The sequence below is a fragment of the Oncorhynchus mykiss genome, chromosome 23, assembly GCF_057628025.1.
Source record: "Oncorhynchus mykiss isolate SJ-2025 chromosome 23, ASM5762802v1, whole genome shotgun sequence".
NCBI classification, from domain to species: domain Eukaryota; kingdom Metazoa; phylum Chordata; class Actinopteri; order Salmoniformes; family Salmonidae; genus Oncorhynchus; species Oncorhynchus mykiss.
In genome coordinates this window covers 44,771,033-44,792,595 of record NC_143044.1, presented here as the reverse complement: position 1 = coordinate 44,792,595, position 21,563 = coordinate 44,771,033, and the positions used below count along the sequence as shown (strand labels likewise).

General features: G+C 43.7%; 2 protein-coding genes across 2 annotated transcripts in view; one reads left to right on the top strand and one right to left on the bottom strand.

Moving 5' to 3' along the window:
• pgbd5 (piggyBac transposable element derived 5) overlaps positions 1 to 10,329 on the top strand; it is a 38,263-nt gene extending 27,934 nt beyond the window's left edge. The window contains exons 5-7 of the mRNA XM_036960793.2: positions 2,125 to 2,322; positions 4,231 to 4,336; positions 7,001 to 10,329. Coding sequence (XP_036816688.2) covers positions 2,125 to 2,322; positions 4,231 to 4,336; positions 7,001 to 7,196 — 500 coding nt within the window. The 3' untranslated portion in view covers positions 7,197 to 10,329. The remainder of the gene's footprint in view (positions 1 to 2,124; positions 2,323 to 4,230; positions 4,337 to 7,000) is intronic.
• A 7,974-nt stretch (positions 10,330 to 18,303) lies between these two features.
• Positions 18,304 to 21,563, bottom strand: part of LOC110502975 (polypeptide N-acetylgalactosaminyltransferase 2) — a 132,586-nt gene continuing 129,326 nt past the window's right edge. The window contains exon 16 of the mRNA XM_021581330.3: positions 18,304 to 21,528. Coding sequence (XP_021437005.2) covers positions 21,373 to 21,528 — 156 coding nt within the window. The 3' untranslated portion in view covers positions 18,304 to 21,372. The remainder of the gene's footprint in view (positions 21,529 to 21,563) is intronic.

Genomic DNA, 21,563 nt, shown 5'->3' with positions numbered 1-21,563 from the left:
CGCAAATCACCATACAGCTTACACACTTCAATTCATGAATCACCTTGAGTTCAATTTGGTTGTCCAAAATACTATCCGTTTGAACTGTGTCTTTGCTGATGAATGCCCTGATCTCTGGCCAGTCAATTGGTGAAATTACATTGTTGTTTTGTCTATTATTTGCTTCTAATAGATCTGCAAATGATACAATAACCTGTTTGGGATAGGGGGCAGCATTTTCATGTTCGGATGAAAAGCATGCCCAGAATAAACTTCCTGCTACTCAGGCCCAGAAGCTAATATATGCATATTATTAGTAGTATTGGATAGAAAACACGGAAGTTTCTAAAACTGTTTGAATGATGTCTGTGAGTATAACAGAACTCATATGACAGGCGAAAACCTGAGAAAAATCCAACCAGGAAGTGGGAAATCTGAGGTTTGTAGTTTTTCAACTCATTGCCTATCGAATATACAGTGTCCATGGGGTCATATTGCACTTCCTACGGCTTACACTAGATGTCAACAGTCTTTAGAACTTTGTTTGAGGCTTCTACTGTGAAGTGTGGGCGAATGAGAGCTGATTGAGTAAGAGGTGTGCCAGAGTGGCATGAGCTGATCATGCGCGCATCCGTTAGAGCGACCTGTGTTCCATTGCATTTCTAAAGACAAAGGAATTCTCCGGTTGGAACATTATTGAAGATTTATGTTAAAAACAACCTAAAGGTGGATTCTATACATCGTTTGAACTTTTCGTCTGAACTTTCGGCTGGACTTGCCCGCGCCTCATGAGTTTGGATTTGTTTACTAAACGCGCTAACAAAGGGAGGTATTTGGACATAAATGATGGACTTTATCGAACAAAACAAACATTTATTGTGGAACTGGGAATCCTGGGAGTGCATTCTGATGAAGATCATCAAAGGTATATTATTTATAATGCTATTTCTGACTTTTACTGACTCCACAACATGGCGGGTATCTGCATGGCTTGTTTTTGTGTCTGAGCGCCGTACTCAGATTATTGCATGGTTTGCTTTTTCCGTAAAGCTTTTTTGAAATCTGACACAGCGGTTGCATTAAGGAGAAGTATATCTATAATTCTGTGGATAATACTTGTATCTTTTATCAAAGTTTATTATGAGTGTTTCTGTAAATTTATGTGGCTCTCTGCAAATTTGCGGATGTTTGAGGCACATTACTGACCATAAAGCGCCAATGTAAACTGAGATTTTTGGATATAAATATGAACTTTATCGAACAAAACATACATGTATTGTGTAACATGAAGTCCTATGAGTGCCATCTGAAGAAGATCCTCAAAGGTTAGTTATTAATTTGATCTCTATTTATGCTTTTTGTGACTCCTCTCTTTGGCTGGAAAATGTCTGTATGTGTTTTTGTGACTAGGCTCTGACCTAACATAATCATATGTTGTGCTTTCGCTGTAAAGCCTTTTTGAAATCGGACACAATGGGTAGATTAATAAGAAGTTAAAGCTTTAATTTGGTGTATTGCACTTGTGAATACAAGATAGGGCTAGCGGAACCCCTAGCCCTAACAAGTTATAACAATGCATTTAACCAACTGTTTGTTTATAATGAGGGACGTCCCACGTTTAACCTGGACGCAAATAGTTGGAATTTGCGCTGGCTTCAGCCACGCCTGCATGAGAGAGAAATTAAACATCTGCACGTCGCCTGCAGGTGTGAGCGTGTGTGTTTCACTGTCCATTCCGAGGCTTGCACATGATCTGAGGCTGCTTGGTCTCTTGGGCATCAACTTGGGAAAGCCTCAAAGGAGAGCGGACAGTGCATAATAAACAAAGAGCCGCGTTGGCCAAACATCTGATTTTTTTTTGGTGTGTGGAGAAAAGTGAGGCGGGGCATCTGTTAAACAGTCATTCAACTTTGTCCAGCCTAATCTGGGCCATCTCTCATTACAGCAGGAGGGTGGGTTATAGGACAGAAGAGGGTTAATATTCAGCACACATCAGGATCAAAGCACCCACAAGTACATTACATTGTGCACACGGAAGTAGATTTAGCAGTGTAGTGGAACATTTAGCTGAAAATCCTTTTTTGTATGTTGCACCATCCTGAACGTGACGAAGATGTCTAAAGTTGTGTGTTTGTCCTCTGCCAGAGATCTACTGCTGTGGGCTGCTAAGCACCAGGAAGAGTGACTGCACCGGCCTGCCCCAGTGCATGCTGGTGAACCCTGAGAGCCCACAGCAGAGAGGCCAGTCCCGCAGCATGATGAGAGGCAACACCTCCCTCATCAGCTGGTACAACAAGGGACACTTCCGCTTCCTTACCAACGCCTACTCACCCACCAAGGAAGGTGAGGACTCCCGCTCTGCAACCAGTGTTATATTAACAACGTTTTCTTTTTCATACCTTTTCATTCAGAAGATGCGTTCAGGTGGATGTTTAAACTGTGTTCAATCATGGGCATAGATTTGTGGTGAACTGCCTTCAATTTTAAAGCAAAACGTTTCTCCTTATTTTGATCATGTCAACCTACTGCATCACTAGAATGTTCTGAAATGGAGCATCATTATGAAGCTCTTTAGGGCTGACTGATACAAAATGAGTCACCACCCACCTGACATGATATGGATTTCCCAGATCAAAGTAACTCCTAGGTGTTAATGCACTCATAATCTACCCTGTAGACTGCTGGGGAACCGTCATGAAACACCTCATCATTCTCTCTTCCTGTATGAGGATGGAGCGATGATCAGAGATAATGAGAAAATCCCTGTTGTTTGGCACGTGAAAAGGTTTCTCACCTCAGACACATTTAATCCCATTTGTAAAATAAGAGGTGAGAAAATGCATTATATCTGGATAGATAAACAGCATGGATCCAGAGTAGATGAGTGGAATCGATGGAGAGTTAATATTCCCACTCCCGAGTGGTGCAGCGGTCTAAGGCACTGCATCTCAGTGGTAGAGGCGTCACTACAGACCCTAGTTTGATTCCAGGCTGAATCACAACCGGACGTGATTGGGAGTTCCATAGTGACAATTGGCCCAGCGTCGTCCGGGTCGGCCCGCTGTAGGCCGTCATTGTAAATAAGAATTTGTTCTTAACTGACTTACCTAGTTAAATCAAGGCTAAATCAAATAAAAACATGAAAATCTACCCAATCTGAATGAATCCAAGAGAGGATGTAGGTATTTTTCATTGTCCCTCAATCCAGTACAAATGATCTCACTACTGATAATATAAAAACCCAAAATACAGCAAAACACAACCGCCTCCCACCCTTCTGTTTTCTTTTCAATCGTTTCTTATACATACTAGTCATTATTTTCTTTGGATGGTTAAGTGGTGGTCATAGCATTTCATTATAGCTACAGAGAAAGCCATCTGACCTTTGAATAAATATAACACTGTATCATTTATGAAATGGCTGTGAAATGAAGTAATCATGTGAACGACTGAAGCTGAGGCAATGGTGAGGGAGAGTCAGAGAAATATTTCCAAATTGAGACCTTGCCAGGGCTGCTGCTAAATTATATTCTTAAATTCTGTTAAGAAAAAATCCATTGTGTTTCCTGACTGATATGAGGTTACTCTGATCTCGCATTTATTTTTCAAATTACCCTCCAGTAACTTTCCAACTTGTAGTGTAATTAGCATAAAATTCCTGAGGATAATTTTTATGGAAGCTACAGACGGAGGTTCAGTCAAGGTAATCGTATCAAAGGCCTGCTAATGGTTCAATTGGGATCCAGGGGACTACTAGACTCGTTCCCTCGCAGCTACCTCCATAATTACACTAACTCCTCATGTTCATCTATTTTTCATGTGGTGCTTCACCTGTAATCAGTTTATTTTAGGTATTGGGTTGATACTTTTTAAAATGCGTTTCTCCTAGCTATGCTAGTAAGCACTCAGTCCTGTTTTTCTTGTTTCAGATCAAGGTATTTTCTGCAGAATATATTGGTTATTTTGGCGCTATAGTGAGAAACCATCCAAATGTGATTTTGAGGCCTGCAGTTTAGTTATGTACAGCATCACTCTTTATCCAGTTACAGATAGGCTATACTTTACTGTTAAGATATTATGCCCCAAATTTCACCTGTATTGTACTTTGTCACCGAGTCTGAACATCTGTTTACATAATACTTCTGTTTTTAACTCCGTGAAATTTGATTCCCACTCCCATTAGACTTCTCTGAGTCATGTGTTGGGTTCCAGCTCCCATTAGCCTTCTCTGAGTCATGTGTTGGGTTCCAGGGGTGATCATCAAGAGGAAAAGTGGTGAGATTCCCTGTCCGCTGGCTGTGGAGGCCTTCGCTGCACACCTCAGCTACATCTGCAAGTATGACGACAAGTACAGCAAGTGAGTCACTAATTAGCCCACTAGTTGACATACTGGATTTATTGTAGTAATGTGTACTAATTTGTCATCCTGGGAGAAAGGTGTTTGCCTATATCAATGTTCATCATCATAGCACAGGGCTGGCCAACCCGTCTCCTGAGAAGCTACAGGGCTTTTGCTCCAACCCTAGCTATAGCACACCGGATTCTACTAGCTGCTAACAAGGACATTGATTAGCTGAATCAGCTGTGTTACGAGGCTGCTAACAAGGACATTGATTAGCTGAATCAGCTGTGTTACGAGGTTGGAGCAAAAACATGCCTACCCAGTAGCTCTCCATGAGTCTGCCGTCCTGGATTACTGTTGGTCTAGTGAAATTATTTTGATATGGCAAAGTATTATGCTGTTCCAAATTCATGAATATTGCGAGGTCCCTACGGCTTCATTGGGACATGATAGCTGTGTCAGCTATAAACCTTCCCCCGGTGCTGCAATACAGAGAGTCAGCCTGACTCTCCCCGTGCTGCAATACAGAGAGTCAGCCTGACTCCCCCCGTGCTGCTGTACAGAGCGCCAGCCTGACTCTCCCCGTGCTGCTGTACAGAGAGTCAGCCTGACTCCCCCCCGTGCTGCTGTACAGAGAGTCAGCCTGACTCTCCCCGTGCTGCAATACAGAGAGTCAGCCTGACTCTCCCCGTGCTGCAATACAGAGAGTCAGCCTGACTCCCCCCGTGCTGCTGTACAGAGCGCCAGCCTGACTCTCCCCGATGCTGCAATACAGAGAGTCAGCCTGACTCTCCCCGTGCTGCTGTACAGAGAGTCAGCCTGACTCTCCCCGATGCTGCAATACAGAGAGTCAGCCTGACTCTCCCCGGTGCTGCAATACAGAGAGTCAGCCTGACTCTCCCCGATGCTGCAATACAGAGAGTCAGCCTGACTCTCCCCGGTGCTGCAATACAGAGAGTCAGCCTGACTCCCCCCGGTGCTGCAATACAGAGAGTCAGCCTGACTCCCCCCGGTGCTGCAATACAGAGAGTCAGCCTGACTCCCCCCGTGCTGCTGTACAGAGCGCCAGCCTGACTCTCCCCGATGCTGCAATACAGAGAGTCAGCCTGACTCTCCCCGTGCTGCTGTACAGAGAGTCAGCCTGACTCCCCCCGGTGCTGCAATACAGAGAGTCAGCCTGACTCCCCCCGGTGCTGCAATACAGAGAGTCAGCCTGACTCTCCCCGTGCTGCTGTACAGAGAGTCAGCCTGACTCCCCCCGGTGCTGCAATACAGAGAGTCAGCCTGACTCTCCCCGTGCTGCTGTACAGAGAGTCAGCCTGACTCCCCCCGGTGCTGCAATACAGAGAGTCAGCCTGACTCTCCCCGTGCTGCAATACAGAGAGTCAGCCTGACTCCCCCCGTGCTGCTGTACAGAGCGCCAGCCTGACTCCCCCCGTGCTGCTGTACAGAGCGCCAGCCTGACTCTCCCCGTGCTGCTGTACAGAGAGTCAGCCTGACTCCCCTCCCGTGCTGCTGTACAGAGAGTCAGCCGGACTCTCCCCGTGCTGCTGTACAGCGAGTCAGCCTGACTCTCCCCGGTGCTGCTATACAGAGAGTCAGCCTGACTCCCCCCGGTGCTGCTATACAGAGAGTCAGCCTGACTCCCCCCGGTGCTGCTGTACAGAGAGTCAGCCTGGCTCCCCCTGGTGCTGCTGTACAGAGAGTCAGCCTGGCTCCCCCCGGTGCTGCTGTACAGAGAGTCAGCCTGACTCCCCCCGGTGCTGCAGTACAGAGAGTCAGCCTGGCTTCCCCTGGTGCTGCTGTACAGAGAGTCAGCCTGGCTCCCCCCGGTGCTGCTGTACAGAGCGCCAGCCTGACTCCCCCCGGTGCTGCTGTACAGAGCGCCAGCCTGACTCCCCCCGGTGCTGCTGTACAGAGCGCCAGCCTGACTCCCCCCGTGCTGCTGTACAGAGCGTTAGCCTGACTCCCCCCGGTGCTGCTATACAGAGCGCCAGCCTGACTCTCCCCGTGCTGCTGTACAGAGAGTCAGCCTGACTCCCCCAGTGCTGCTGTTCAGAGAGTCAGCCTGACTCCCCCCGTGCTCCAGATTCGATCTTCCAACACCTGGAGAAGGAAATGTTTCAAGAATCGCATTAATATGATTTAGCAATCTACTGATATGCACAGCATGGCGCATTCCTATGCCCCAAATGGAGAACAGCGCCAAGTGATGTTAACGCCGGTCAAAGATGGAAGCCTTCAATTAAGGGGACAAGAGGAGGGATAGATGGCATATTGCTCAACACACACACACACCAGGGAGAATGTCACTTTACTTCTCTCCCTCTCTAACCTCTCTCTGCCTCCAATTAGTATGGAGATTGGACAGTAATTAGATGTTGTTCTGTACCTCAAAGGACAACACTTGTGGGTGTGCAGAACTGCAGATTACATCTGGAGAGCCAGAAACCGGAACTTTAGCTGAATATCGCTCCTCCTCACCGCTAACCAATGCCTCACACATAGTCATGGAGACAAGATATCCTCCCAACTGTCGGTCTATGTGCCCTTCCGTCCGTCGTAACTCTGTCTAATTTCAGATTATCAGCTGGATGTGATATACATCTGACACATATTATAAAATGACCAATTTGTCAAGATCCCAGTTAGCCACTCAGGTTTGGTCTTTTCTTTCAGGTATTTTATCTTCCACAAGCCCAACAAGACGTGGCAGCAGGTGTTCTGGCTGACCATCAGCATGGCCATAAACAACGCCTATATTCTGTACAAGATGTCCGATGCCTACTACATCAAGCGCTACAGCCGAGCTCAGTTTGGTGAGAGACTGGTGAGGGAGCTGCTGGATTTAGATGACTGCTCCCCCACCCAGTGAGGAGACCACGTAATCTTTATCATATACACCCACATACTGTACCCACACACACTGTCACGTCACACACGTACCCACACACACTGTCATGTCACACACGTACCCACACACACTGTCATGTCACACACGTACCCACACACACGTACCAACACACACTGTCACGTGAACACACACACACACACACACACACACACAGTCACGTTACACACGTACCCACACACACTGTCACGTCTCACACGTGAACACACACACACACACACACACACAGTCACGTCACACACGTACCAACACACACTGTCACGTCTCACACTTGAACACACACACACACACACACACTGTCACGTCACACACGTACCCACACACACTGTCACATCTCAAACGTACCAACACACACTGTCACATCTCACACGTGAACACACACACACACACACACACTGTCACGTCTCAAACGTACCAACACACACTGTCACATCTCACACGTGAACACACACACACACACACACTGTCACGTCTCACACGTACGCACACTGTCACGTCTCACACGTGCACACACACACTGTCACGTCTCACACGTGCACACACACACACTGTCACGTCTCACACGTGAACACACACACACACACACTGTCACGTCTCACACGTACACACACACTGTCACGTCTCTCACACACACACTGTCACGACTCTCTCTCTCTCACACACACACACACACACACACACACACACTGTCACGTCACACACGTACCCACACACACTGTCACGTCTCACACGTACCAACACACACTGTCACATCTCACACGTGAACACACACACACACACACACACTGTCACGTCTCACATGTACACACACTGTCACGTCTCACACGTACACACATTGTCACGTCTCACACGTACACACACACTGTCACGTCTCTCACACACACACTGTCACGACTCTCTCTCTCTCACACACACACACACACACACACACACAGTCACGTCACACACGTACCAACACACACTGTCACGTCTCACACGTGAACACACACACACACACACACACACACACACACAGTGTCACATCTCACACACACACTGTCATGTCTCACATGTACCCAAACACGTGTGTACACACACACACACACACTTTCACGTCTCACACGTACCCAAACACACACTGTTCATCACACGCAAACCACTAACGCACACTAACCACACCCACTAACACATATTTTCTTTACAGACACTGGAATACGTAATTCCTTAAATGAAACCATATTTTAATAGTGTCTGTGTTAAATGGGTTTGGGGACAAAACCTCTAGGTGTAGAGCGCAGGTCTCTATATCTGAGTCTGAACTCAAGAGAGATGTTTCTTTACTGAGGCACAAAGCAAAGCCATTGTACTATCCACATGCCTCATAATGTTAGTGTCACAGGCTGCATGACAAAAAAGTGTTTGGATAATTTACTCTTCAAATGTGCAGAATGTTTCTCATTTTTTTCTGACCGGGTTAAACGTTATTTCCATGTAGCGCAATGTCACTCTAATGTCAAGCTATGATTCTATTGGACCACCTACCGAGCAAAATCTGGGATTTTCTCTCCAAGATAGACCTGAACCACTAAGCAGATATACTGTATATATACATAATGCCCAGGATCCATGATGTTTAAATGAAATATGGAGGAGAAGTAGACCTACGTTACTATTTCCTTCCAGAGCTCTTTCTGCTGATGGTTCATACCTGGAATGGGAAATCTCCTACTTATCAGGGTTGTGCTTACTGTACTCAACTCCATATCTCAGTCAATAGGAACCTTTCAACTTGTCATCAGATTATATGACTGGCAGTCCTTATATTTGCAACATCATTGGAAATACTGGATGGTGTGACTTGTGGTCAGGTTTTCAGACTGCAAAGGGAAGGTTTGATGATATGATAAACGATACCAGTCCTTGCCAATGCTGGCCACATGAACGTTGGTTTGGATGAGGCGTACTGTTAATGTACAGCATGGACGCAGTCTCAATGTGGCATAGTCTTGGATCATCGAGAGCTGCAGGGGTCAGTTCAGTTCAACTCTAGATATACACGCTGACAGCCATACTCACTCACTGACAGACCACACAGACATGGGCTGTTCCCAGTTCAGGTCTACTGAATAGGGCGGGGTCTCTGGCTCGGCTGGTCACGTCCACAGCGCATTCCCTGGAAGCAAGCCTGACATTGATCTATAAAGTATGTGATTTGAGTTTGAGTTAAACATTTCATACCATCAGCCAATGACTCTCAGTCCAATGATGTCACTAAAAGATGGAGAGAAGACAACACCAGACCCACAGAAGTTTGTCAACGTTATTCCTTCCAAATGTGCTTTGGAGAATGGATTCTCCTGTTCTGTAATGACTTTGAGAGGGTGCTGTCTTGCATCTTGTGTGGAGACAGAATAGTACCCCAATGTGTTGTATGTGGAGCTGTTTAAGTCAGTGAAGTGAATGTCACTGTGGGTTAATAATGTCTTCTTGGCCAATAGACTTATGTCAGTGTAAAAGTGTGCAATTCCAAAGTCCACACACACAGGCCTATTTTATCCCTTGGCCGATAACATACATTCATGCTTGTCCACTCCTTGCCACTGTGACTGTCTTATTGATGTGTGAAGTGTTTGTGAGATTTGTCCTAACTAGGGCACTACTCATGCACTTTTGATCGTCTTGCACTTTAAAGTGATTCAATAAAGGTCTATTGATGTTTACTAAATATCCCTAGCTATGATGAATCCCTTTAATTAATGGTTGTACTAAATGCTTCCTCAGAAAATAGGAGTTAAATTATGCACATTAATACTCCATAACTATTGTGTAAATCCATGCTCTGTCACAGAATACTGAAGATTTAATGCTGTTTAACTGCTAAGTTTCCTCCCTAATTATTGAGTGCTCGAATATTCTTTGAAGAAGCAGGAAATCAAAGTTTACTAGAAAGGGAAATGAGTGTCTATTGAGTGCTGACTTATGCAACCTAGCGCTACAATATTTATGTAGGAATGATTTAAAGGGAATATTGCTGATCAACTAAAGTAGATGATGAACACTAAAAACCAATGAAATTGAAAATGTTCTGAATATTTACCTAAATATATATGTGCATAGGCAATTGTGGTAAATGTGTTTTTGTGTGCAGATCAGGTATGTATACTGAACAAAAATATAAAGGCAACATGCAACCATTTGAAAGATTTCACAGAGTTACAGTTCATATAAGGACATCAGTCAATTGAAATAAATTAATTAGGACCTAATCTATGGATTTCACATGACTGGTAATACATATATGCATCTATTGGTCACAGATAACAACTATAAAAGGTAGGGGCGTGGATCAGAAAACCAGTCAGTATCTGGTGTGACCATTTGCCTCTTGCAGCGCAACATCTCCTTCACATAGAGTTGATCAGGCTGTTGATTGTGGCCTGTGGAATGTTGTCCCACTCCTCTTCAATGGCTGTGCAAAGTTGATGGATATTGGTGGGAACTGGAACACACTGTCGTACACGTCGATCCAGAGCATCCCAAACATGCTCAACGGGTGACATGTCTTGTGAGTATGCAGGCCATGGAAGAACTGGGACATTTTCAGCTTCCAGGAATTGTGTACAGATCCTTGGGGCAGTGCATTATCATGCTGAAACATGAGGTTGAAGAATGGCACGACAATGGGCCTCAGGATCTCATCAAGGTATCTCTGTGCATTCAAATGACCATCGATAAAATCAACTGTGTTCGTTGTCCATAGCTTATGCCTGCCCATACCATGCAGTAAACCCACCTCCACCATTTGGGAACTCTGCCAACAACGTTAACATCAGTGAACCACTCGCCCACACAACTGCGGTTGTGAGGACGTACTGCCAAATTCTATAAAACAACATTTATGGTAGAGAAATGAACATTAAATTCTCTGGCAACAACTCTGTTGGACATTCCTGCAGTCAGAATTCCAATTGTACGCGTCCTCATCTTGAGACATCTGTGGCATTGTGTTGTGTGGCAAAACTGCACATTTTAGTGGCCTTTTGTCCCCAGCACAAGGTGCTGTAATGTACATACAAATCATTAAAATCCAGACAGAAAATATTTACACAAGAAGCAATCTAATATCACACAGTCAAAACTCTCAGTCGTTTAGTTAAGTTCACCCTTCTGCGATTCTCATCAATGTAATGATCATGCTGTGTAATTAGCTTTTTGATATGCCACACCTGTCATGTGGATGGATAATATTGGCAAAGGAGAAATGCTCACTAACAGGGATGTAAATAAATGTGTGCACAAAATTTGAGCGAAGTAAGCTTTTTGTGCGTATGGAACATTTCTGCCATCTTTTATTTCAGCTCATAAAACATGGGACCAACACTTCACATGTTGCGATTATATTTTTTTTAGTGTATGATTATAGTTCTATTAGTCTTCACTTATAGGTAAGACAAATGATTGTCATTTTTCACATTTTCTTTCCCCCAAAAAACATTGTCGTTCTTGTGTATGTTTGTGTGAGCCACTAGTTCTGTGCACTGATCACTGTCTGAAAGAAGCTCTGACAGGCCATACATCGGTTGATAATGTTCATAACAATGCTCTTTTCTTCTGAATTGTTATATTGATAGACACCAAGAAGTATGCATGATACAGTCAACAACTGTTCAAAATAAACACTTCTACTCAGCCATGTATTAGATATTTTCTCAGTGCCTTGTACATAACATGTTTTGTTCTTTTGGTATGTTAAAAAAAATCAGTTGAGGATTTATTTTTTATAAAGGAGAGAGCAATATGGACAAAACCACAAAGGCATTTGATACCAGTATCATTTGGTGATTTCAGATGTCTTCTGCATAGAAAAATATATAATTTATTCAAGATTGACATGACAAACTGTCATTTGTTAATCTATTTGTATAATGCATGTGTTCATGAATTTCATTAATTTTCTCACTCCATGATTCTACTATTAGGTTTTACGTTCAACCCTTACAACACAGACAGCCAAGTCATATTCAGTACCTGAGGCCACATCCTATCATTATTTTTTAGCATCCATGGCCATTTCTCATTTCCTGTAATGTCTGTGTCAGTCTGATATCACTGTAATTCCCTATAGCATCTGAGGCAATTTTTATTTACCATTCCTCTGTCAAATTCATGAGGTCAGTTGATTGACAGGCCTCTCAATCTATCGTCATCGTTCTTTCCTTCTGGTATTTAGCTACTGCTGCTCTCTGGCCCATAAAGTATGTCTGACAGTGAGTGCAGCTCCAAGACCATCAAATCAAATTTTATTTGCCACATGCGCCGAATACAACAAGTGTAGACTTTACCGTGAAATGCTTACTTACAAGCCCTTAACCAACAGTGGGGTTGGTCTCTGACAATTTCATGGGCTTTCCTCTGACACCGTCAAGCTTCTTGGATGGCAGGAAGCTTGGCCCCTGTGATGTACTGGGCCATTCACACTACCCTCTGTAGTGCCTTACGGTCAGATGCCGAGCAGTTGCCATACCAGGCAATGATGTAACCGGTGGATCTGGGGGCCCATGCCAAACCTTTTCAGTCTCCTGAGGGGGAAAAGGTTTCGTCGTGCCCTCTTCACGACTGTCTTGGTATGTTTGGACCATGATAGTTTGTTGATGTGGACACCAAGGAACTTGAAACTATCGACCCGCTCCAGCCCAGTCGATGTTAATGGGGGCCTGTTCAGCCCACCTTTTCCCTTAGTCCACGATCAGCTCCTTTGTCTGACTTACATTTAGGGAGGTTGTTGTCCTGGCACCACACTGCCAGTTCTCTGACCTCCTCCCTATAGGCCGTCTCATCGTTGTCGGTGATCAGGCCTACCATTGTTGTGTCGTCAGCAAACTTGGGTGAACAGGGAATACAGGAGGGGACTAAGTACATGCCCCTGAGGGGCCCCAGTGTTAAGGATCAGCATGACAGATGTGTTGTTGCCTACCCTTACCAACTGGGGGCAGCCCGTCAGGAAGTCCAGGATCCAGTTGCAGAGGGAGGTGTTTTGTCCCAGAGTCCTTAGCTTAGTGATGAGCTTCGTGGGCACTATGGTGTTGAACGCTGAGCTGTAGTCAATGAACAGCATTCTCACATAGGTGTTCCTTTTGTCCAGCTGAGAAAGGTCAGTGTGGAGTGCGATTGAGATTGCGTCATCTGTGGATCTGTTGGGGCAGTATGCGAATTGGAGTGGGTCTAGGGTGTCCGGGAGGATGCTGTTGACCAGCCTGTCAAAGCACTTCATGGTTACGGACGTGAGTGCCACGGGGCGGTACCACTCCAGTGCACCCACCTCTACCTCTAAACTAAGCTCTTAATGGACAATCTGAGACTGCATGCAAATAAGGATATTACCATACACTGCATCTCTTTGGCTAGTCAGGCAGCCCATGCCCATTGTGTTCTTAATAGTTTGTTTTTTTACTCACTATTTTGTGAATGTTTTTCATTCAATTTAGTCTTCACTCTGCATAAGTGATCAAGACTGATAAAATACTGTAAATACAGTATAATAGCCAACATGGAGTCTATATTTTTGAGTGAGACTGAAGTTTAATGGAAGTAGCTCAGTGAACTGTGAAGTTTAATGGAAGTAGCTCAGTGAACTGTGAAGTTTAATGGAAGTAGCTCAGTGAACTGTGAAGTTTAATGGAAGTAGCTCAGTGAACTGTGAAGTTTAATGGAAGTAGATCAGTGAACTGTGAAGTTTAATGGAAGTAGCTCAGTGAACTGTGAAGTTTAATGGAAGTAGCTCAGTGAACTGTGAAGTTTAATGGAAGTAGCTCAGTGAACTGTGAAGTTTAATGGAAGTAGCTCAGTGAACTGTGAAGTTTAATGGAAGTAGATCAGTGAACTGTGAAGTTTAATGGAAGTAGCTCAGTGAACTGTGAAGTTTAATGGAAGTAGCTCAGTGAACTGTGAAGTTTAATGGAAGTAGCTCAGTGAACTTTAATGGGAGTAGCTCAGTGAACTGTGAAGTTTAATGGAAGTAGCTCAGTGAACTTTAATGGGAGTAGCTCAGTGAACTTTAATGGAAGTAGCTCAGTGAACTGTGAAGTTTAATGGAAGTAGCTCAGTGAACTGTGAAGTTTAATGGAAGTAGCTCAGTGAACTGTGAAGTTTAATGGAAGTAGCTCAGTGAACTGTGAAGTTTAATAGAAGTAGCTCAGTGAACTGTGAAGTTTAATGGAAGTAGCTCAGTGAACTGTGAAGTTTAATAGAAGTAGCTCAGTGAACTGTGAAGTTTAATAGAAGTAGCTCAGTGAACCATGAAGTTTAATAGAAGTAGCTCAGTGAACTGTGAAGTTTAATGGAAGTAGCTCAGTGAACTGTGAAGTTTAATGGAAGTAGCTCAGTGAACTTTAATGGGAGTAGCTCAGTGAACTGTGAAGTTTAATGGAAGTAGCTCAGTGAACTTTAATGGGAGTAGCTCAGTGAACTGTGAAGTTTAATGGAAGTAGCTCAGTGAACTTTAATGGGAGTAGCTCAGTGAACTGTGAAGTTTAATGGAAGTAGCTCAGTGAACTGTGAAGTTTAATGGAAGTAGCTCAGTGAACTGTGAAGTTTAATGGAAGTAGCTCAGTGAACTGTGAAGTTTAATAGAAGTAGCTCAGTGAACTGTGAAGTTTAATGGAAGTAGCTCAGTGAACTGTGAAGTTTAATAGAAGTAGCTCAGTGAACTGTGAAGTTTAATAGAAGTAGCTCAGTGAACTGTGAAGTTTAATAGAAGTAGCTCAGTGAACCGTGAAGTTTAATAGAAGTAGCTCAGTGAACTGTGAAGTTTAATGGAAGTAGCTCAGTGAACTGTGAAGTTTAATGGAAGTAGCTCAGTGAACTGTGAAGTTTAATGGAAGTAGCTCAGTGAACTTTAATGGGAGTAGCTCAGTGAACTGTGAAGTTTAATGGAAGTAGCTCAGTGAACTGTGAAGTTTAATGGAAGTAGCTCAGTGAACTGTGAAGTTTAATAGAAGTAGCTCAGTGAACTGTGAAGTTTAATAGAAGTAGCTCAGTGAACTGTGAAGTTTAATAGAAGTAGCTCAGTGAACTGTGAAGTTTAATAGAAGTAGCTCAGTGAACTGTGAAGTTTAATGGAAGTAGCTCAGTGAACTGTGAAGTTTAATAGAAGTAGCTCAGTGAACTGTGCTCATGTCGTGTCATGAGTAACCTTAACTCTGCCTATTGGCTTCTTTGCATTTTCAAGCCTCTCTCAAAATAATAGTGCTGCCACATCTGCAGGAACATTGAGACCTCATTGTTATGTCTTTCTGTAGGCCTATAGTGCAATGTGGTAATTGAAAGTCTAAAGTTGAAACAAAGATGTATGGTGGAGACACTCATTTCAAGGAAAGAAAATTAACTTTGCTGACCTCAGGGCATCATTATTTGATATTCAAAGGTTAATAAAAAATAAATACAATAACCTAATAACATACGGTGCTATCAAAATACTGTAAAGAATTCTAGTAGATAATATTGAAATAGTTATCATAATGTTCTCAATCATTGGTCAGTAGTACATTGGTCAAGAATAATAAGGGAAGTTGATGAAATTAAATCTAGTTTCAGCATAGTATATTTCACATTGTACTAATGTGTAAATAGCTCATGTAAACTGGACCAAACATCCTAACGTATCGGATTCATTCTATAAGAATGTAATGTCAAAAACATGTACAAAACAAACTGCAATGTATGATTGCTCTGAGAATGTTGTGTTGCAGAAACTGCTTCTCGTCCTGTGTGTCTTTCATCGGTGGAGGAAAGTGATAGCTGTGTCATGTTTGTACACTCCTCATTGTGTATTCCCTCTGTAATCTCCATGTTAACTGTGCACCCCCCTGGGCCCAGTTTTTCAAAAGTTGTTTATCTAGATTTCTCCTATCAGATAGCATTAAATGCATAGAAATAGAATGAATAGAACACATCCCCATTTTCTGTTCTGTTCATTCTATGTCTATGCATTTAATCCAATCTGATAGAAATCCATCTTTTGAAAAACTGGGCCATGACTGACTTTGAATCGTATGTTGATGAGCATTTACACCATGTTGCACACATTTAATAAATGTTCATGATTTTATACACCACCAGTGTCAAGTGTTTATGTAGGCCTTGTGAAGGGTTTACGAAGGCTTCGTTAACCTTATACGCTTTATAAAATTATACTTTATCTAAAGCGTGACGAATATGGGCATATCACGCTTGCTCAGCCTGCGGGCTAGGAGTATGGTGCATGCCTATGCTAACGCCCCCTGGGGGCTAGGAGTATGGTGCATGCCTATGCTAACACCCCCTGGGGGCTAGGAGTATGGTGCATGTCAGGCTAGGAGTATAGAGCATGTCTAGGCTAGCGCCCCCTGTGGGCTAGGAGTATGGAGCATGTCTAGGCTATCGCCCCCTGTGGGCTAGGAGTATGGTGCAGGTCAGGCTAGCGCCCCTGTGGGCTAGGAGTATGGTGCATGTCTAGGCTAGCTCCCCCTGTGAGCTAGGAGTATGGAGCATGTCTAGGCTAGCTCCCCCTGTGGGCTAGGAGTATGGTGCATGTCAGGCTCGCGCCCCCTGTGGGCTAGGAGTATGGTGCATGTCAGGCTCGCGCCCCCTGTGGGCTAGGAGTATGGTGCAGGTCAGACTAGCTCCCCCTGTGGGCTAGGAGTATGGTGCATGTCAGGCTCGCGCCCCCTGTGGGCTAGGAGTATGGTGCATGTCAGGCTCGCGCCCCCTGTGGGCTAGGAGTATGGTGCAGGTCAGGCTAGCGCCCCCTGTGGGCTAGGAGTATGGTGCATGTCAGACTAGCTCCCCCTGTGGGCTAGGAGTATGGTGCATGTCAGGCTCGCGCCCCCTGTGGGCTAGGAGTATGGTGCATGTCTAGTCTCCAGATGTTAAATGTGCTGTTGGTAGTAGTAGTAGTAGTAGTAGTGGGCGACAGCGGGTCTGTTTAATAGAGCTGCTGATCTTTGGTGACTCTGCATCTTTAAAAAAAAGGTCCAATGCAGACAGTTTTGTATCAATATCAAAACATTTCTGGGTAACAATTAAGTACCTTACTGTAATAGACTTCCATTCAAAAATTGGGAAAAAAATTCTCATGCAAGTATTTTGATAGACCAATAAAAAGAGATCGACAATCCTAACTAATTTACCGCATGGTGATGTCATCATGGAAAGCCAAAACTTCCACCCATGCAAACTTGCTGATTAGAAGGTCCTGTGTATATTGTATTTTCAACCAGCAACTATCAGGAAATAACACCGATCAAATGTTTCCACACTTTTACAGTGTTAGTTTCATCAGCTGTTGTACAATATAATACAAAACACAGGAAAAAACAGACTTCTGACTGCACTTGGCTTTTAATGTCTGTTACATTACACTGGGATGTGATGGTTTGTACATATGTGTAACGCTCCCTTTAGTTTCCTCTTCCTCATGCAGCAGGTATTAGAGCTGGACCTTTATGCGTACTAAAACAACCCTCCCTTTGCACCTGCATCTAAACCAGTGTTTCCCAATCCTGGTAAATACTGGTTTAACACTCACACAATTGATTCAACTAATTAAAGGCTTGATGAGTTGATGTACAAGGGCTGAAACAAATGTCTACCTGAGGTCCCCAGGGCTAGGATTGGTTCTTAAAACCTCTCCTCGGGGACCCCCAGACATTTCCCAGGTGTGTTGAAGCCCTGAACTAATTCTCCCAGACAAGGGCTTGAGAATTAGTTGACTCTGGTGTGCAAGCTCTGAAATGGATCCTATTACATGGATCAGATGGGGGTCCCCGAGGAGAGGTTTGAGAACCCCTAATATGAGAGAGATGTCCACAATTTGCTGAGTGGAAATTTGAGACACTGGAGAACAGCCAGGGCTGGATCTTTGTTAGAGGCTGTTTCCATGACAATACTGTCCTGTTTTCCCCCGAGGAGGACTCTGCATAGCAATGAGAGCAAGCAGGCCAGGAAAACTGACTGAATGATTTAGTTACAGCCGTCAACAAAACTCCGTCTTCCAAACCTTATTTCTAATTGCTAATTAACCAAGTCTTCAAGGAATGTAAAGAAAGGCCACATCTCTCATATATAAATGCATTTATTTAAGTACATTTTTCCTAATTTAAAGTAAAAGTTTTGCCATAGCTATAAAACAGTGAACAATTCCCAGCGTTATACAGACGATCCACTCACTGGTGTTGCTTGTTCATACTGTACAGTAGATCAACGTAGTGTATATACAAACATACACTTTTACATTGGTTACCCCCATGCTGCCTCCCCTGTGATTTGAATCCTACAGCAAACCGTTTTATCAAAGGAACAAATCATATTTGATACACAAACTATTATTTTCTTGATTTGGTTTATTATTCGTCATCATTATGCCAATGGCACGTCCTTCACCTTGTATTGACAATGTAAAGTAAATAACTTTGGCACATTGTGCTATGTAAACATTTCATCCAATTAAAATGTGGCTGTAATGCTAGGATTCTTTTTTTTCTCCTAAAGTGAACAGCAAACTTGTCATTTTCACACAAATCTTACAAAAAAGGCTTGATTCAATACTTGAACAACCGTTGCCACCATGTAGACTATGTTCACCCGAGCAATCCCTTTTAGTACTGTAGAGGCCACCTGAATTTCACATTAGAATTGTTTCAATTTCAACAGTGACGTACATGATAACAGACAAAGCTCTTACCATGTGAAACTTGTCAACTCATCTCACACTGGAGGTTACAACCCCCAACTCATCTCACACGGGAGGTTACAACCCCCAACTCATCTCACACGGGAGGTTACAACCCCCAACTCATCTCACACGGAAGGTTACAACCCCCAACTCAACTCATAACGGAGGTTACAACCCCCAACTCATCTCATGATTTCATAGTCCTGCTCTCACACGGATCTCACATTCTTCAACTGCAGAGAAAATATTATGGTCTGTTTCCTCTCTTACTGTGGGACACCTGTCTTACTGTGGGACACCTCTCTTACTGTGGGACACCTCTCTTACTGTGGGACACCTCTCTTTGGCATTTTGTAAATGCAATACCTTTTCCACAAGCGCCAGATAGGGACTGCTGCATATGCTCCGTCGCTGTGATGCTCATTCCTGTACTGATGGTTGGAGATTCCTTTTGTATCAGGAAGTTTGACCAGAATGGTGTAGAACACACAGGGACTGATGTGTAGGACTTACACAGATTACCATAACCCTACATTTTATGCATATATAATGAGGGCTTCCAAAAGAATAAGTAATTTGCTATTCTAGAATAAATTAATCTCCATTGATATCAGGGGAACCCCCACGAGACAAAACCAATGTCACGTCAATGGATTAATTGTTGCTTTCATAAGTCGTTATAGGCTCCTTTGGCCATCACATTAAAGGTGGGTTCTGCTGCCCCTCAGAAACAAACAGTAACGTTTAAAGTACCACATAGCACAAGCTACATGTAGAAACCCAATCAGAATGGTCCCGAAGCAGATGCTAAATGCACAACAATGACATTGAAATAGGAATATCTTATTGCTTTTCTCCCTTGTGAGTGCAGTTAACTATAGCCGAATGACCTGCCCTCCTTCATGAAACCTGTTGAAAGCTGTTCACTAGCACACAGACACATTCTCTTTTAAATGGGATGGATATCAAAAAAGGCAAAGACATCATTCACAAAGCATGCGAGTAATGTCGAGAAACAAATGGACAGAAAGAGAAACTGTAGGAGAAAAAAGCCGTAGAAGTATTGGTAGAACATGCAGCAAGGCCTCGCCATGTACCGTGTACATGCTGTCTGTCACTTAGCGCGCTGAACATGTGGCATTTTCTAAAATGTCAAATCACAAATACATACACTGTGTGAGACAACACTTGTCGACTTCTGAGAATGGAAATGACGGTTCCAACATTACCCTAGTAATAAACTCTTCACCAATACTGATTTGGATGCAATGGTAACACCGACACTGAAAAGGACAACTTTTTTTTTTTTTTTTAGAAAGTAAGTAGATCTGTTTTTACTCACAAGAGAACTGTCAGAATGCAACAATAGTACAAAGAAATACCTGTCCAATTTACTGTGTTACTGATTATTCTACAGTATAATTGAACACAAAACACATTTTTCAATGTCTGCTAGAAATAAAATAAAACTACAATAAACTTGGACACTACTGCTTTTGCAAAGAAAAACATAATGAATATATATATATATATATAAAATAATTTTGTTGGGGGTGGGTTCCATTCAATTGTGATGTACAAAGGGGACAAACACTGAGGAGCCGTAGCAGCCAGTGCTACAATCTGTGACGATTCAGCAGCGATACATCCACACCCTCGACAACTCCTGGCCCCACCAGTATCCATGAGAGGCCTGCGAAGAGAACACTTCTGATCGGATGACGTACCTTCTTACAACACGCGTGACAGGAGCAATGAAAACTCTGTAAATTGTTAATTTTCTTAAATCTCTTTTCAACTCTGGCAGAGCAGTCCACCAATCAGGAGAGAGGCGTTTGTGTGAACGAGAGGAACAGTGCATAGATAGAGTCATTTCCCTTCTACCAGCAGGACTTTAAGGGGTCAAAACCAGCTGAGACAATCCACTTTCTTCCTGGCCAGTTTGTCTAGTCAGGGAACCTCTGTAGAATACGTATTTTACATTCAACAAAGACAGATTACTAGAGAGAGAAAAACTACTAATTAATAGTCTTATCCATTTCAGAACTTCAGTGGAAAGAGAGAACAAAGGACACGCACAAAATAAAAAAACATCCAGAAAGTTTCTTTCGACTGTAATAAGAAAAATGACTTTCTCACATTCCAAAGAGCGGGACTAAAGATGAAATGCTGAGGTATATAGTTGGAGGGAAAGCATCATCACCACCACCACCAACATTAAAATCATCATCAACATTAAAATCATCATCATCCCACTTGGTAGTCTGTAGTTTCAATATCCTGCTTCCCTCTGTGTGTTGTGGCCCCTCCGGGGACCTCAGTCTGTCCGTCCGTCTGTGTGCGTGTTGGTAATAGGTGGCTCTAGTCTGTTTGGCTCCGGGGAGGAGAGGATGTGGTGCTGGTGGGGGATACACTCTCTCTCTGTTTGTCTGTCCATCGCTCTCTCTCTCTCTAGGGCTGGAGGTTGAGTGTGAACTTCCACTGCTGGTTGAGGTTGGGGCTGCACACCTCCACTGTCAGCCCCCCATTACGTGCGCTGCGGCTGTCCAGGCACAGGTTGCTGCCCACGTGCCGCAGCTTGGAGTTGCTCTCAATCTGCTCCCATTTCTGGAGACACACGAGGTGCGGTCAGGGAAGGGTTG